At 44.0% G+C, this 19,865-nt stretch overlaps 1 protein-coding gene across 1 annotated transcript; it reads right to left on the bottom strand.

Moving 5' to 3' along the window:
- Positions 1-6,294: 6,294 nt before the first annotated feature.
- On the bottom strand, positions 6,295-19,865 carry LOC139460718 (mucin-21-like). Its single transcript, XM_071242196.1, has 10 exons — positions 19,832-19,865; positions 17,695-17,724; positions 16,638-16,663; positions 15,062-15,656; positions 13,106-14,092; positions 12,190-12,268; positions 11,290-11,418; positions 10,435-10,558; positions 8,004-8,172; positions 6,295-6,392 (listed from the first exon to the last, which is right to left on the bottom strand). The coding sequence occupies exons 1-10, from the start codon at positions 19,863-19,865 to the stop codon at positions 6,295-6,297; spliced, it is 2,271 nt and encodes a 756-aa protein (XP_071098297.1).

The following is a 19,865-nucleotide window of genomic DNA, read 5'->3' on the forward strand; positions in this document are numbered from 1 at the left end:
ATCAAATACATGGTTTAGTAACTGAGCAGGTGAGTTGGGTTTAACATCGCTCTTATACTTATCCCCGGCGAATGAGCTTAATGTGGGAAAAAATACGAAATGATGCGGATCTCAGACGATTACCACTTTGATCCCGTATGAGTCAACTGGACACGACTTCTGTATACTTTTTCATGAAAAGATACGCAACTTGAATAATAGCTCTCAATACGACATTTATGATCGTGTCTATACTCATAGGGGTTGTTCAATAACTAGACAATCCGTGACATTGGAAAATATTTTTTTTAATTTGAACTTTTCCTTTGGACGAAAGGCCGGTCACTTGACCTTGGTTGGTTGGTTGGTTGGTTTGTTGTTTAACGCCGCACTCAGCAATATTCCAGCTATATGACGGCGGTCTGGAAATAATCGAGTCTGGACAAGACAATCCAGTGATTAATATCACGAGCATCGATCCACGCAATTGGGATCGATGACATGCATCAACCAAGTCAGCGAGCCTGACCACCCGATCCCGTGAATCGCCTTTTACGACAAGCATAGTCACCTTTTACGGCAAGCATGGGTTGCTGAAGACCTATTCTACCCCGGAATCTTCTGGGAATTCCCTTGCGCTGATGCACACCGAAGCGTTGATCATTTATGCCTTCTAATCTTGAACTCAGCGTTTTGGTATACATTGAGAAACGTCAGAGAGTTCGACTGCATGATCGTTCACGAATATCCTCGCTACGACCCATCCTAGTGAACAAAACGAAGAAATGCACATCAAATCTATCGTAGTATCGACTCGATCTGTGTCTAGGCTGACACTGACAGTCTACAGCAATCTATGAGTTTACCTTGGTGTCTATTTGACACATCTTTCTTCACCTTTAACTGATCGCCACAGGTTCATTACCAACTTCCGAAATCTCTCCCGTCACGTTTACCGTTTTCGGCCATTTTGACGTTTTGTACTTGATGTAAATGTATTACGACGCGCTGTCGTTGTGACTGACTTACTGAGGTAGTTCTTAACATACCTTTCTCATCTAATGGTGATGTTATTTGAATACATGTGTTGTGGTACATGTTTCTGAAGAGAAAGTTGAGCATACATTCGCTCTCTTTTTGAGGAACTATTTTATTCCGTTATACAACTGGTCGTCGTATGGCTGTCTGTGTAAGCATGAAGTCACATGTACGAAATAAAATTGTGTACAGATCTAAGACTACATCCTTTGGGGTAAACAAAATTGATAAAAGATTATAAGAATTTACTTTCACTTTGTGTGAGTGCCTTGGTGTATGAACCTTCATAGTGTGAGGGCCAAAGTAAGCGCCGACGTTCATACAGTTGGCCCTCACTCTATGAAGGTTAATGCGTCGATGAACTTACACAAAGTGAAAGTCAATTCTTAATGAGATGTAGATTAAGTTTATCACATCCTGCGATTAATATCATTTTCTCATAGATCAGGCTACGAGTATGCCCGTTAAGTGTCAGAAACGTTGAAGTTCAATTACACTGTCTGCTGTTTGGTGCCGACATGAACGCAGGATCTGCACTCACAAATATATGCAAGTAACAACCATCAACGTCTTTAACAAAACACTGATGTTATAACGCTCTTTTTTCAGAATCGAAGATATGGAATGTATGTTTGTATCTCCTTTGCTTTATTTATTAATTACTTTGCAAATATTCAATGTGCACTGATGAAACGTTACGTTAAAAGTTGGGGATCATGATATGTAAATGTTATGATTGATTGTCAGAAGTTCAGTGTAACATCATCTGTGACAAATGACTGACAGAGGTTGAACGATTTCGGAGCCAAAAGTTATCACCCCAACACACCCGAAACATTGCATGTGAACCATGTTATTTCTCCGTAATGGGAATGCGTCGACTACGTGATGAAACCCCTAAGGGCTATTGGCATGCTTCTAACTGGTAGAAATCAGCGAGAGGGGCCAATATATGATCTCTGTCGGTGTTTTGCAGCCAAGTCTGGTTTCTGCAGACACACGTTAATGATCTGCCCCGCACAAGGGGCCCAAAGTCAAACACACAAGCCCGAGATCGATTGATCAGAAACCAGGCCTTAAGAACTCGAGATCAAACAGCCAATCAAAACGCTGTTCACGAGCGCCGGCCACCTGAGGACCAATTACTGAGCAGACGATATGCATGGAACTTTTCTGCATGCTCGGCGACCACGTGCTGAACCACCGTTAAAAGATTCAACACATTCTCGCCAGTGGCCATGGTGTTTAGAGCGTAGTGTCGATGGTCTCGTCTAATGGTTACAGAGGAGTCCACATTCACCCAGGCATTTCTAGATAGGCGTGTGCGTCTCTGGAACCAACGTCACGGGAATGTCATTGTAAGGCAACATGAATGGTTGTGGGTCTTTTCATATATGAAATCATTTGTTATCTGCGAATATCCCCTATTGGCTTGGAAAGTAGATAACATACTCGACATTTGTCTAACTCCAAGCTCCTTTTTCAGTGTTTGTGTTTTTAATATCAGTGCATCAATTTGGAGCTCTGGAATTCGTTTAGAAAATATATATATACAGATTTGAATACACTTTCCTTATATCATTTTGCAACTCTGAGTTTCACGCACCCATGGTGTTGCGTGCGATTATCAGGCATAATGAAACATGGTTTTTAGTTTGACCCTTTCTTTTTGGTTTTGTTTCTTTTTAACTTCCAGATGTGTTTGGAGAGTTCTGTCTCTTTTTCATATTTTTCAATTCTGAATGAATATATATATATATATATATATATATATATATATATATATATATATATATATATATATATATATATATATATATATATATATACATATAAACCAAATGACTCTTTCCATAATCAAAGCAAAGTCCATTACGCTATTTTATTATATAATTACGTGTTTTCCGTTGAGAAAAAGTTGAGAAAAGTGATATTTTCATTTGCAGTGAATATAACTATTGGTATTTACTATAATAACTATTGTCATACAAGAATGACCTCCCCTCAAATTGTCTCCCTTTATCGTTAGTGTCTGGCCGTTCACAATCTGTTGTAAAACACCAGTGTAGAGAGAGAGTGCCGCATATCGAGAACACCTTTGTGCAGAGGCCAGTATATCGAGAGAAAACCTGTGTGCAGAGGCTAGTATATCGAGAGAACACCTGTGTGCAGAGGCCAGTATATCGAGAAAACACCTGTTTGCAGAGGCCAGTATATCGAGAGAAAACCTGTATGCAGAGGCCAGTATATCGAGAGAAAACCTTATGCAGAGGCCAGTATATCGAGAGAACACTTGTATGCAGAGGCCAGTATGTCGAGAACACTTGTGTGCAGAGGCCAGTATATCGAGAGAACACTTGTATGCAGAGGCTAGTATATCGAGAGAAAACCTTATGCAGAGGCCAGTATATCGAGAGAACACTTGTATGCAGAGGCCAGTATGTCGAGAACACTTGTGTGCAGAGGCCAGTATATCGAGAGAACACTTGTATGCAGAGGCCAATATATCGAGAGAACACTTGTATGCAGAGGTCAGTATATTGAGAGAACACTTGTGTGCAGAGGCCAGTATATCGAGAGAACACCTGTATGCAGAGGCCAGTATATCGAGAGAACACTTGTGTGCAGAGGCCAGTATATCGAGAGAACACTTGTATTAAACATCAGCAAGGAAAAGCTCATTGACAGCTACGGTATGCACATATTCCTTGTGGAGAATACAATAGTTTCGTCACCCTGGTCAACATTACAGTCCGCACTTATAGTACGGAAGCAAAAGTCTCGTAGTATGCAAAAATATAAGACAGCTACGCGATAAATTGCAAAGGACAATGAAGAACGAAACGTGGTTTATTTCCCGATAAAACTTTATTCTATCATGACGTCATGTCTGGAGTTGTTCCCCTTGAATGTTGCTGGATAGCGCACATGGCCAAACGATGGTACCCAAAAGTGGGTGAGAAAAAGACGAAATAATGCAGATATCAGACGGTTACCACTTTGGTGAATCCCACGAGCATGATTTTGGTGCTGACAAACCTAGAAACACAATTGCGGCCTACCGGGATTCGAACCCACGATCATAGGTTCTGATGTCCTCATGCATCGCCAAGAGACGCAACTCTGCACAGCGAATTGCAGCACCTTCATCTACTCGCCACCCATGCTCCCATATGAGTCAACAGGACATTTGCTTTTTCCAGGGGCATTGAATGCTGTAACCTTGATGTGAGAAGTTGTTTGTCGTATGACGGTCTTTACCAATTCAACCCGTGAAGATCCGGGGTGGAATAGGTCTTCAGCAACCCATGCTTGCCATAAAATGCGACTGTGCGTGTCGTATGAGGCGACTTAAGGGATCGGGTGGTCAGGCTCGCTGACTGATTGCGTAGATCAATGCTCATGATACCAAACACTGGACTGTCTGGTCCAGACTCGATTATTTACAGAACGCTGTCATATAGCTGGCATATTGCCGAGCGCGGCGTTAAACAACAAAACAAACCGAATACATTCTGTGAATATTATGGACAGGGTGAGGTGAGGTGAGGTGAGGTGAGGTGAGGTGAGGTTAAATGGGGTTTAACGTCGCGTCCAAGATTATTGCACTTATATAGCGACGTGCATGTACGTGTGTGTGTGTTTGTGTGGCTGCTCGTATTAGTCGGGACTGATTCCGATTTATAGTGCTAGCTGACTGAGATACCATGCCGCAGTTTAACATGAATACCCCACGCAGACACAGTATACTGACTCCGAGCCGACCAGTCCTTGTTTTAGCCCCTTAATGCCGAGCGCCAGACAGGGTAACAACAAGTACCATCTTTTAACGTCTTTTGGTATGACGCGGCCGGGGATCGATCTTATGGACAGGGATTTGTTGATACATTTGGTGGACCCTGCAAATTATCTTTCGTTGTGATTTTTATGGAGCTTTGAAGAAACAAGAATAAAAGAGGAATGAACACGTCTTCAAGTTCTGTCAAGCCAAAAGCTGATAGTTCTTACGCGTGGATTTTGAAGAATTATTCCTAAATAAATAACTGCAGTGGCCTTATATGGACTATCATTTGATATGCCAAATATACATCAATTAGTCATTTTCAGTGACCATCCTTATGATTTTCACTGTATTATGATTGACAGTTTTGACACCAATTGGTGGCAGGCTCTTCACAGTATTTGAGGCTACATTTGAATAACTCACGAATGTTCTTATTGTCAACAATTGAGAGTGAGTGAATATGGTTTTTCGCCGCTTAAGCAATATCCTAGGAATTATCACGGCGGGGGACACAAGCAATGGGCTTCACACATTGTACCAATGTAGGGAATCGAACCCGGGTCTTTGGCATAACGAGCGAACACTTTAAGCACTAGACTACCCCACCACCCCTCAACAACGGAGAGTGAGTGAGTGAGTGAGTGAGTTGGGTTTAACGCCGCTTTTAACAGTATTCCAGTTATATCACGGCGTGTCAGCTTAATGTGTGAGGAAAGCCCGAAGTGATGCAGGTCTTAGACGTTTACCACTTCGGTGAAACCCACGAGCACGGGTATGGTGCTGACAAACCTAGAAACATAATCGGGGCGAACCGGGATTCGAGCCCACAATCATAGGTTTCTGGCGTGCCCAAGGGACGCAACTCTGCACAGCGAATCGCGCCGCCTTAGACGACTGGGCCACCCGTGCCCCCTCAACAACGGAGAAGACGCGTCTGATATTCATATGTTCAGCGCACCTGCCATTCATTCACCTCCCTGTTCACAAACAACACATTGACACTAAGAGTGTAAATTTTCTCTTTATAAACAACATGATACATGGGACATGAAGCAAGTTTGACCATCACTGGAAAGTATGTCATAAATATAAGTGTTACAACCGTTAAAATCTGAAAGGTGTTCATAGATAGAATTATTACAACCGTGCGAATCTGAAAAGTATCCATAGTTGCAATTATTACAACCGTGAGAATCTGAAAAGTATCCATAGTTGCAATTGTTACAACCATGAGAATCTGAAAAGTATTCATAGATAGAATTGTTACAACGTGACCCTCTGGAAAGGGGGTTATGTACATATTTGTTATATCATTGTCTCCCTGGAAAGGAGGCCATATGTAATTGATGCATCCTTGACTATCTGGACAGTACGTCGTGCGACGTTGTAAACAATGAACATGCGTCTACATTCACTGTGACAATGTTATGTCTGTTTATTGATTGTACAGGCAGCGTCAACAAGGCCAGGGTGGTAGTTCTACTACCAAAGGTTTAGTTGTAGCAGGACGTGAACTCATTTATGGTCGCCTCTCTCTTCATGAAGTCGGGGCCTCTTGATAACATGTTCTCAATCGTGTGAACATCTCCCACTGAAACAGAGGTCAAACAGAGGTCATTATAAGGGTAACGCTATTTTTCAGGGCATTATCATTTGCAGAAGCCCGAGGTCTTCCATTAACTGCCCGACGAAGGAGGGCAGTTGAAAAGACCGAGGGCTTCTGCAAATGATAATGCCCTGAAAAATAGCGTTACCTATATTATTGCTAAAATGGATGGAATTTTGTATCAAATAAAGAGAAACAACAATATCGGTTTTGAAACATTTACTGCAATCAACACAAATGTCACTGACCCTCTTTTACAAATATTGAATCGTCATAGAACACACCAGATGACGTCACTATTTAACGTGACGTCACCTATCCCTACCCTCTGACGTCACCTTAACAACAGGCGTGATCATAGCCCGGCGTCAAGCCATATGAGGGCATTATCAAGTTACAGTGGCCCGCTGATTCTTGATAACATGCGGGCGATTTACTGATAATTCTATCCATTTTAGCTATAATACATTGCAATTCGCTTTAATCGTGTTTGTTTGTTTGTTGTTTAACGCCGCACTCAGCAATTTTCCAGCTATACGAAAGCGGTCTGTAAATAATCGAATCTGGACCAGACAAGCAAGTGATTGACATCAAGAGCATCGATGTCATGTCATTGGAACACGATGGCATGCATCAACCAAGTCAGCGAGCCTGACCAACCGTTCCCATTAGTCGCCTCTTACGGCAAGCATTATGGCCTTTTGCGGTAAGCATGGATTGCTGAAGACCGATTCTACCCCGGATCTTCACGGGTCTCGTTCTAATCCATTCGGTGTAACACTTTACTTCTACTACAACCGGGGGGCACGGGTGGCCAGGTCGTCTATGGCGCCGCGATTCGATGTGCAGAGTTGCGTCCTTGCGCACACCAGAAACCTATGATTGTGGTTTCGAATCCCGGTTTCCCCCCGATTATGTTTCTAGGTTTGTCAGCACCTTACCCGTGCTCGTGGGTTTCACCAAAGTGGTAAACGTCTGAGACCTGCATCACTTCGGGCTTTCCTATTAAGCTGACACGCCGTGATATAACTGGAATACTGTTAAAAGCGGCGTTAAACCAAACTCACGCACTCCCTCACACTACTACAATTGTATGGATGATACCTTCTCGCCGTTGGCGCTTTTGTATTGTGTAGAATTACGTCAGTTTGGCGTACCAGAATCCGATGATCACGGAACGGAAGCACATATTCGTTATGATGCTAGTTTTGGTTTGTAAACTCTATGGTTCTACAAAGTGGTAAGCGTCTGGGTGAGTCAGGTTTTACGCCGTGTTTAGTAATAATTCGGCAATATCACAGAGGGGACATCAGAAATGGGCTTCAACATCTGGGGATTCGAACCCGGGTCTTCGGCGACACAAGAGAACGCTTTAACCACCAGGCTACCCCACCGACCGGTATGCGTCTGAAACTTACTTTGAGCTAACACGTTAAGCTCATAAGCCATAATATAAATGTTCAAAGCAGCGTTAAATCCAGCTCACTCGCTCACCTTGGGCCAGCCTAAAAACGTCGACGTGATTCAGCATTGTGGCATCTTACAGCGCCTTCATGTTTCAAAAGTTGTATTGTAAAGATTCTAGGCAATACTCACGGTGTTGAATATGCATGAGTCTGTTGAACACCACGAATCCAGGCGTGTCTATCGCGGTGATGATTTCGTTGGGGATGACGATCTGGAAACGACACTCCTTGTCGGCTTCTGTCAGAGGGTTACCAAGGCAACGCTCGGCATATCGACCATCAGGATTGAAGAAATGGATCTGTGTTGATGACAGCAACGAAACATGACTAAGTGGCCTGATGTACACAGGAAGTTTCAGCCTGTGGGGACATACTACTACATCTTCATCAGCCTCAGTTTCAAATAATACATGATGGTCTAAAGAAGCAGGGGGCACGGGTGGCCGAGTCGTCTAAGGCGCCGCAATTCGCTGTGCAGAGTTGCGTCCCCTGGGCACGCCAGAAACCTATGATTGTGGGTTCGAATCCCGGTTCGCCCCGATTGTGTTTCTAGGTTTGTCAGCACCGTACCCGTCCTCGTGGGTTTCACCGAAGTGGTAAACGTCTGAGACCTGCATCACTTCGGGCTTTCCTCCCACATTAAGCTGACACGCCGTGATATAACTGGAATACTGTTAAAAGCGGCGTTTAACCCAACTCACTCACTCACTCACTAAAGAAGCAAACACGTGGGAGTTCCCAAAGACAGCTAGACGTCATGAAGTGTGAATGACGTCATTTGATGACGCAATTTTATAATATTTGTGGTATATGGAGCCATGTTAATGTAATAGTTTAAAAAGACAGCTTATTGACAACACTGCATCAGTAGGTACCTATTAACTGATGTTTCCATCAATCTTTCTGCCCTGTATGGTAACTGTAGAAGGCAGATGGACATAATCAGGGAGTTTCAATCTTGAAGGAAGTAAGGATATGGACTACTCCGTCAATGCAGATGCTGTATCGATTGATTCGCGATTGCCTGATTTTACGAGTGCGTCCGACTACTACTGATTCCGCGTATCGTTCTGTCATGGATATAACGTTTCCTTGACAACTAACTGCTATTCACATATAACACTTTGGATACGCGTTAAGTCACCGCAGAGATGCTCTTACATCACGCATGCACGCACGCACTCACGCAAGCATGCATGCACGCACGCACGCACCCCTCTTACCGTGGTGTCTCCCTTGTAAGGCTTGTCCTGACCGTAGCCACCCCCTACCAGGCAAGGATGAGAACCCTGAACTTACCGTGATCATCCCCCACCCCACCCCTACCACGTGAGGGTGAGAGGGTTGTTCTTACCGTGATCATCCCCCACCCCACCCCTACCACGTGAGGGTGAGAGGGTTGTTCTTACCGTGACCATCCCCCACCCCTACCACGTGAGGGTGAGAGGGTTGTTCTTACCGTGATCATCCCCCACCCCACCCCTACCACGTGAGGGTGAGAGGGTTGTTCTTACCGTGATCATCCCCCACCCCACCCCTACCACGTGAGGGTGAGAGGGTTGTTCTTACCGTGACCATCCCCCACCCCTACCACGTGAGGGTGAGAGGATTGTTCTTACCGTGATCATCCCCCACCCCACCCCTACCACGTGAGGGTGAGAGGGTTGTTCTTACCGTGACCATCCCCCACCCCTACCACGTGAGGGTGAGAGGGTTGTTCTTACCGTAATCATCCCCCACCCCACCCCTACCACGTGAGGGTGAGAGGATTGTTCTTACCGTGATCATCCCCCACCCCACCCCTACACGTGAGGGTGAGAGGGTTGTTCTTACCGTGACCATTCCCGACCCAACCCCTACCACGTACGGGTGAGAGGGTCGTTCAAACCGTGACCACCCCCATCCCCCGCCCCTACCACGTGAGGGTGAGAGGGTTGTTCTTCCCGTGATCATTCCCCACCCCACCCCTACCACGTGAGGGTGAGAGGGTTGTTCTTCCCGTGATCATTCCCCACCCCACCCCTACCACGTGCGGGTGAGAGGGTTGATCTTACCGTGACCATCCCCCACCCTTACCACGTGAGGGTGAGAGGGTTGTTCTTACCGTGGCCATCCCCTACCCCGCCCCTACCACGTGAGGGTGAGAGGGTTGTTCTTACTGTTATCATCCCCCACCCCACCCCTACCACGTGCGGGTGAGAGGGTTGTTCTTATCGTGACTATCCCCCCACCCCACCCCTACCACGTGCGGATGAGAGGGTTGTTCTTACCGTGATCATCCCCCAACCCAACCCTACCACGTGAGGGTGAGAGGGTTGATCTTACCGTGACCATCCCCCACCCCTACCACGTGCGGATGAGAGGGTTGTTCTTACCGTGATCATTCCCCAGCCCGTCCCTACCACTTAAGGGTGAGGCTGTTCTTACCGTGCCCCACTCCTACCAAGTGAGGCTGAGGGGGCTTTCTAACCGTGACACGTCCCCAATACCACGTGACGGTGACAGGGTTTTTCTTGCCGTGCCCTCTCCCTACCACCTGAGGGTGAGAGGGCTGTTCTTACCGTGGCGCGTCCCCCCTGCCAGGTGAGGGTGCGGTCGAAGGGGAAGCTGTTCCATGGCACACAGTCACCTCCGTTGAGGACCACCTGGTATGTGGCAGCCACGGGCGTGATAACTCGACGGCGTCTGGACATTGAAAAAGATTAATATTTCTGATGTTTCCCATTCAAAATGATTAATGATATAAGCTCTCACTGCAAGTCCTTCGTCTGTCTGCAGTTACCTTCAAGTTGTGGTTATTTTCACAAGGATAAACTGTGCTTCCCGCCAGGCATAAGGGAGATAACATCAAACTTACAAATATGCATACCATTAGCAATTTATTACAAACATACCGAATCGTTAAATTTGAATTTAGTCGAAACGTGTTGATGCAAGTACAAAAACCGTCCCGTTGAGGCCTTCTGACACTCACTTGTCACCACTCCTCCCTAACAATATCAACACAAAGTACTTTGGACAAATACATCTGGACATATGATTTGATCTACATCTGAAACCAAATAACTGGATCATGTGTATATTTTGATACCTTCATTTTCAAAGTCGATTCCTACACTCGTCCCAATTACGATCTTTGGTTTATGGACACCACACCAGAGCTTATGGGTTCCATCAATGTGGCAAACGTCTACGATAAGTTACAAACGCGATTTTTATCCTGAATTAAGCTACGGTGTGCCTGCAACTCTCTCACTCACTCACTCACTCACTCACTCACTCACTCACTCACTCATCAAAACAACACCCCACTCACTCACTCACCCACCCACCCACTCACTCACTCACTCACTCACTCACTCACTCACCCACCCACCCACCCACTCACTCACTCACTCACTCACTCACTCACTCACGTGTCCATAGTCCTGACCATCTTCGTTGACTGCCACTGAAGTGCCTCCAAGAAACGACCGTAGTTGCTTGGTCGAAGGCTGTAAATTTCCACTAGTTCTTTTATTTGCTCCAACGATAGCTGTGTTTTCCTGTAAAAGTCGAACCACCTCTTATAGTAGTCATACCAGCACCCATAATCAATATCCAACATGAAACAATACACAGACATATGTCATCCTGTATTACCCTAACCCGTTACATGTAAACCATGCTTCGTCTTTCAAATATATACAGTGTTGGCCGTTATATTGAGAGTGAGTCTTTCCTTCTTCAATTCTGACACAACCTCTGTGCATATAAACTTTGTAAACGTTTTACGTTTTAAAAATATTGTTTAGTTCATAAATCCTTTCATTTGGTTAAATAAATGTCTTCATAGCGGTAACGAAGTCCCAGGTACGTTTGTTTCAGGTGAGGTGAAATGGGGTTTAACGTCGCGTCCAAGATTATTGCACTTATATAGCGACGTGCATGTACGTGTGTGTGTTTGTGTGGCTGCTTGTACTAGTCCGGACTGATTCCGATTTATAGTGCTAGCTCACTGAGAGACCATGCCGCTGTTTAACATGAATACCCCACGCAGACACAGTATACTGACTCCGAGCCGACCAGTTCTTGTTTTAGCACCTTAATGCCGAGCGCCAGACAGGGTAACAACAAGTACCATCTTTTAACGTCTTTTGGTATGACGCGGTTCGGGATCGAACCCCGAACCTTCCGTTCTCCGGGCGGACGCTCTACCACTAGACCACGGAGGCGGTCACATTTGTTTCAGGATAATGACCTTCCCTCTGCATACATAAATCACATATATTTTGTAAACATGGTCAGTTTTCAACTATATTTATGTTTAAACGTACTGAGTTTCAGCTGGTGTCGTGCCCTGCTGTTTGTTCGTTGCCTCTGTCACAGACGTCGTCTCGACACCCTTTGTATCCACTGCAACACGACAAGAAGGAGGTATTATTACTGAATCTAGCCGACTTGTCACCATCCAACCAATCACCGTCTTGTGAAACTATATAAGTTGTTTGTAAGAGCATCCTCACGTCATAATATTTGGTTTGACGTCACTTGTTTGTTACGTAACAATTGGTCAAGATAGATCTAATTGACACAAAGTAAGGTCTTGTGACGTGTAATGCTACATTCGTCACAAATGGTGTTGGAGATTAACATGTAAGTCAGAAAATAGCCCACACATATATCTGCTTCCCCTTGATGGAGAGCATTATTTGAAAATTTGTACTAAAGTACTCACGGAAATGAAAAAAACTGTTTTACGTAGCTGTAAATACGAAATAACAAAACAACTCGAAAAATACTAGTCTGGATTTGCTAGTTTGATCTCAGTGAACAATACAAAATGTACTTTACAGGAGGTAATTTGTCGGCACTTTCAACATTCAAAAATAAAACTAAGTCCAAATTGACATAGCAGAAACAGACTATAGGCATTATGCACCTGTTCTCACCTGTCGTCAAGGTGTCATAGGTCACCTTGATCTACTTACACCTGGTTATGCCCTGTTTCGCAATAGTCTGTTTTATTCACAATTCTACACACTTTTACGTGTAAAAAGGCATAAAAACATTTGATACGCTGTATTTGTGCCACGGCCCAATTAGTACTAATTAAGTTGTTTGAATATTTACATATTTTGTATATTAACTGCATTTAAGATCTGAGGTCGAAAAAACAGGGTTTTTTTCATTTCCGTGAGTACTTTATATGTGAGGATGCAAGTAATGTAGATGAAGAGGTAGATTGTTCACCTTTGGTCACTTGTGCGCCAGCAGATGGGGATGAATCTACTTGAGGTGTTTGTGCAGAGCTAGCACTTGCCCCAGCTGTAGGTTTGACACCGGCATTGATTCCTGTTGCTGACGCCGTACTGGTGCTTGTTCCAGTTGCTGACGTCATGCTGGCGTTTGTTCCTGTTGCTGACGCCGTACTGGCATTTGTTCCTGTAGTTGACGATGTGATGACGCCTGTTCCTGTTGCTGACGCAGTGCTGGCGTTTGTTGGTGTTGCTGACGCCGTACTGGCGCTTGTTCCTGTCGCAGACGCCGACCTGGCGCTTGTTGGTGTTGCTGACGATTTTATGGCGCTTGTTCCTGTCGCAGACGCCGAACTGGCGCTTGTTGGTGTTGCTGACGATTTTATGGCGTTTGTTCCTGTCGCAGACGCCGAACTGGCGCTTGTTGCTGTTGCTGACGATGTGATCGCGTTTGTTCCTGTTGCTGACGAAGTGATGGCACTGAATCCTGCCAGTGGTGTGCTAGCACCTATTCCTGTTCCTGATGATGTGATGGCGTTTGTTCCTGTTTGTGACGATGTGATGGCGTTTGTTCCTGTTGCTGACGATGTGATGGCGTTTGTTCCTGTTGCTGATGAAGTGAAGGTACTGGCTCCTGTCAGTGATGTGCTAGAACCTATTCCTGTTGTTGATGAGGTGCCTGCACTTGTTCCAGTTGTTGCAGTTGCCGCTATTGCGGAGGAGCCAGAGCTCTTCCAGGTAAGAGATGTAGACGCCACTGTTGTGCTTGGAGAACTAACACTTATTTTAGTACTTGGTGCAGAAGATGAAACTGTACTGGCACTGGCTGTGGTTGAGGTACTTGTGATGGGTGTAGTGGAAGCGCCGGAGGCTATTGTGGTTGAAGATCCAGTGACAGGCCCAGATGAGGAAGCGTTAACTGTCCCAGGAGCAGGTGATGCATTCACAACGGCAGCGAATAAGGTATCGGCGCTGGAGGCAGCTGTGGATGAAGTAGCATATGTTGAATCTAGAGTTGTAGGGAGCGAAACACAACTGCCTCCAACAGAGGCCTGGAAACTATGACTAGATCCGACTGTTACCAACGTGACCTGTTACCAAAGACCAACGTTACCTGTAGCTAATAAAAGGGCACTAGTTGTGGAAGAAGAGGTGAAATGGGACTTAACGTCGCGTTCAAGATTATTGCACTTATCTTGCGACGTGCATGCACGTGTGTCTGGCTACTTGTACTAGTCCGGACAAATGCCGGATTCATTGAGATATCAGGCCGCAGGATAAACATGGATAACCTACTCAGACACAGTAGACTGAATACAAACCGGTCAGCCTTTGTTTTATCGCCCTCCTGCCGAGCGCCAGACAGGGTGACAACAAGTACTACATTTTAACGTCTTTTGTTATGACGCGGCAAGGGGATAGAACCACCCTGGGCGGACGCTCTATCCACTATAATTGTATGGAACCGTTGACCTTCAGCTCTCTGGACTATGTTTTGTTTCGTTTTTCGTTTGTTTAACGCCGCCAACTATAAAGTCGCCCGAACATAACCCAATGATTGATTTAGTGAGTGCGTATAGTTTTACGCCGTTTTAGCAATATTCCAGCAATATCACGGAGGGGAACACCAGGAGTAGGCTTCGTCGGCGTGACAAGCGAACACTTTAACCACTAGGCTACCCGACCGCCCTTCCAATAATTGACATCATGAGCATTGATCTACGAAATTCGGATACGATGACATGCATCAAGCCTGACCACCCGATCCCTTTAGTCGTCTCTTACGAGAATAAAGGTTTGCTGAAGATGAAATTATAGGGGATTTTCACGGGAAGAAGAACCGGCATCAGTTTCTGACCCTGAAGAATGTGCATTTGGAGTAGCCAGAGAGGAAATAAGGAATCAGTTAATTATATTACTAGTACTGTAGTACTATTATCTGTGCCTTAACCATTTGCAGCCACTCTGGTTTTATCTGAAGATGGTATACCTGATGCCGCACTGGCATTTGATGAAGCTGGTGATGTCGTCGAAGCTGCAATTGTGGTTACAGAAGAATTCGAGGATGCTTTGGGATCGGTGACAGACAAAGACTGCATGATACCGATGGTCGCACTGGTGGAGGAAGAACTGGCGTTTGCACTAGATGACGGGCCAGCATTTGTACCGGTTGTAGATGAAGAGTTGGCACCAGTGGTGTTTGTTGGTGAAGAAGCACTGGCATTTCCAGCTGATGCCGAAATAACTGTGAGTGAGGCAACTGCAACTGTAGCCGAGGCACTAGCATCTACAGCAGCTGTAGAAGAAGAGGAGTTACCTGTGGAGACCTTGGTTCCAGGGGTCGATGATAAGATGGACGCGATTGTGCTCGGCGACAGAGCCATGTTGGAAATAGTGGACACAAGAGATGCCCCGAGTGTTTTGGTGGAGGAGGAGGAGGAGGACTCGCTGGTCCCTGTAGTTGCTGCATCTTTCCCTGCACTTTCTGTTGCTGCTGCGGACGCCGCCGAGGCCTTATCAGAACTGACCTCATTAGTTCCACCTTCCTTAATAAAAAATAAGGGGTTTAAACATTTTACATCCATGACAAAGAAATTATTTCTCATCGAATTTGAGTTTCTTGCTAAGAAGTTGTTTGATCAAGGTTACAACATTCAAGGCCTCAGTTAAGTTTTCAAAAGGTTTTATGGGAGACATGTGAAGAACATTTCCAAATCTGACGCATCAATGACAAAAATGATGTCCGATGCAATTCCCTATTTTGACTTGTACCATATGCTCCCATGTTATTTCAGGTGAACAGTTGACTTGCATTTGCATGTGTTTGTGACGGGTGCCATGGTGGGGCAGGATACGGTCGCCTTTTCACCAACACCTGGTATAATTACTATTTGATAGTGATTTATAAACATATGCTCATGATATAGTCGGAATTGTACAATCCACTCTGCTTTATGCAGAGATGCCGATTGGATATGGAAAGGGTTTTGTCTCTTATTTGATATAAATGGTTTGGTAGAACATATTTATTTCAGGTCTTCTGATTTCTGTTAGTACGAAAGGACACATGGATATTTCGAGTTTTGACCTTAGTCGCATACAGGCCTCTCACCATAAACACATGCAGCTGAGATAACGTTAGTGAGTGAGTGAGTTGGGTTTAACGCCGCTTTTAACAGTATTCCAGTTATATCGCGGCGTGTCAGCTTAATGTGGGAGGAAAGCCTGAAGCGATGCAGGTCTCAGACGTTTATCACTTCGGTGAAACCCACCAGCACGGGTATGGTGCTGACAAACCTAGAAACATAATCGGGGCGAACTGGGATTCGAACCCACAATCACAGGTTTCTGGCGTGACCTTACATCTGAAGGTTCCGAAGTTTGATATCAATGACCCTGTAAAACCTCATCAATATTACCAAGTATGATAGAACCACCTGACTATTACGGTCACCTGACTATTACGGTCAGGGCGGATATTTGCCCACTGTTGAAACATGCAAATAGACACTTGTAATCAGACTTACCACGAGACTTCGTTTTACGACGTGTACTGAAATTGAAAATTCAGAAAACATGTCAACACTAAGTCTTGTTACAGGAGACGGAGATATATGCGAATGTCTTTCTAAATACATTGTTTGCTAGGCATTTCTTACAAGTTGCCGGATGACAACGTTGACGAAAGATGTATGGATAACATCTCTTTAATATACTATAACAACAACACTTCGGTACAGATGCGTATACCGTTGTCAATCAACACTGGATATTGAAGAAGGTACAGAATTATATATTGTGGATAAAAGATTATCAGTAATAGATGGTCAATAAACCTCTTCCTAATAAATGGAGGATCAAATTCAATTTTTTATTTAAAAAATGGATTGTTTCTCAGATAGATCTATTCAGGGGCGGTCGGGTAGCCTTGTGGTTAAAGGGTTCGCTCCTCACGCCGAAGACCCGGGTTCGATTCACGAAATGGGTACAATATGTGAAGCCCATTTCTGGTTTCCCCTGCCGTGATATTTCTGGCATATTGCTATATGCATATTACTGATAGAAAGCTGGTCTAAACTGTATTATATATTTTATATTTGTGAATATACTTTGCACATTCCGTTTTCGTATTTGTCATTCTTGACACTTTTCATGACCGACGTGAAAACCAGGGTTAGAATTGTTTTTTCAGTAACCAATGCTTTTAGTATGAGGTGACTAACGGGATCGATTAGTCAGACTCGCTGACTTGGTTGGTGCATGTCATCGTATCCCTGATGTGTAGATTTATGCTAGTTGTGTCAATCACTGGATTGTCTGGTCAAGACTCGATTATTTATTTTACCTCCGTCATATGCTGAAATATTTTCGTGAAGGCACTGGGGACCCACTTTTTGGTGTTTGCCGATGTAGTTTTGATGGGGGTGGATCATAGATCCCTGAACGGAAGAGCAAACATTTTGTTTCAAAAGACATTGCTTATTTTTGGAAAAAGCTGTGCCAAATACGTTTTCGAATTATTTCCAGGCCCCCTAAAACCAAATACCCATTGGTACAAGACAAACAATGTGTAGCTATACTTACATCCATCAATGTGAGCGACGGTCACGGCAACTGCACAAAGAGAACATACAGTAAACTACTGTTATAACGAACACGCTTGTAACGAACTGACGGATATAACGAACTACTTTTTTGGTCCCGACTCTTTGCTGTAGTTATGCTGTTTATATGCTTATAACGAACTACGGTTAAAACAAACTAAAATTAGTAGTCCCTTTGAGTTCGTTATAACCGTACTTGACTGTACTATCAATGGAAACATCTTCTGACCAATCTCATTAAAATCAGATCTTAGTTTTCGCTACCGCTAAACAAAGATCTGAGGACATCCCATTAAGGGTCACGTCAGAGCGATCTTTCATCCAACCCACAGAGCGTCGCTTACCAGATCATGAAAGTGACTGTCGGAATGCATTTTCTAATCATGCAACCACGAAATATTTAACACGGGGTATTCCGAACGACAGTTACGGGTTTTATGATTATATCCATACAATCTAGGCCATATATAAGCCATTCCAGAATGTTCTTCTTATCAGTTTTAATTTTTTTAATCGAGAATACATCAAAATATGTTTCGAAGCGTAGTCGCCAGTTTGAAGCTAGTGTCGTAAAGCTCGAGAAAGCTGCCCTCTGATTGGCTAATGTCGATTTCTTGTCAGTCATTTAATTGGTCGGTCAAAATTCGCGAAAGGTCGTTCTGACGTGATCCGTAATGGGATGTCCTCAGATCTTTGTTTAGCGATAGCGAAAACTAAGATCTGATTATAATGAGATTGTCTTCTGACAAGACGCATTCACAAAATAACAACAACCATTATGTTCCGTTAAAAGGTTATTTCGAAATAACGACAAAAACCATCCAAGATGCATATTCACTGACTTCCAGTTTGTCCAGATATTAAATATATGTTTTAATGGAATAGACATAAATGTGAACCCGTCAAAATATTGTTTGGGGTAAGTAAGAGACTAAAACATTTACGTGATACAAATACAAGCTATAACATTTACAAATACAAGCTATAACATTTACAAATACAAGCTATAACATTTACAAATACAAGCTATAAAACCTATTGCCTTCTCATTGGGAATGGAATTAATTAATAGTTTACAAATTATTTTTGATATCTCAATAAGGTATTGCTAAGTGTAGATCCAGATCTCTAGTTCACCGAGTCTTGTTTGTCAAGAATACTACCATCTACATCTGCCGACATGCAACTTTTAGTTGGTTACACCCTTGAACAATGTCGGGGGACGAGCTTCAGAATGACGTCATATGTCTGTGACATCATGTTCTCAAAGTCATATTCTGGACTCATCGGACCCAGACATAATTATAACTATTCAGCATCTACAATAGTTATAAGGAGAAACTACCTGGTGAAAGAAAGCATACATTTGAAACTTAGATTTAACAATTACAAACGTCATTAAATTGTTACTGGCCTGAAACAGTCGCCAAAACACTGCACAATTAAGGGGGCACGTGCGGCTCAGTCGTCTAAGGCGCCGCGATTCGCTATTCAGAGTTGCGTCTCTTGGACACGGAAGAAACCTATGATTGTGGGTTCGAATCCCGGTTCGCCTCGATAATGTTTCTTGATTTGTCAGCACCGTACCCGTGCTCGTGGGTTTCACCGAAGTGGTAAACGTCTGAGACCTGCATCACAGAGCAGGCTTTCCTCCCACATTAAGCTGACACGCCGTGATACAACTGGTCTGCTGTTAAAAGCGGCGTAAAACCCAATTCACTCACTCACTGCACAATTAAATTCCAAAACACAACTATAATGTATTCATCATCGAATAAACATTCCTTGTTTGTTTCATTTTCAGGACCAATGAAACATAAGTGTATATTTTCTTTTACCCGTCAGTTCTTTTGTTAGCCTAGTAGTTATTGCTTTAATTTGTCATTCCGGGTTCGACTCCTAACATGGGCACGATATGTGAAGCACAAGTTTGGTGTTCCACTTTCGTCATTGCGTGTCTCAGGCTCGAATAAGTAAAACCTCACTCACTCAGTCGCTGCTACCATTGCTGTCCTTCGACAGATCACTGAAGTCGCTTATGTACTTGTCATCCTATTGACATTGAGCAAAGCGCAATTTTACGGCCTTATTAAATATTTTCGTGAGTGCGGACTTACCCATGAAAGCGATCCAGATCATTCTCGGCCCCAT

Source organism: Haliotis cracherodii, unplaced genomic scaffold, assembly GCF_022045235.1.
Source record: "Haliotis cracherodii isolate W230 unplaced genomic scaffold, xgHalCrac1.p SCAF_14, whole genome shotgun sequence".
NCBI lineage: Eukaryota > Metazoa > Mollusca > Gastropoda > Lepetellida > Haliotidae > Haliotis > Haliotis cracherodii.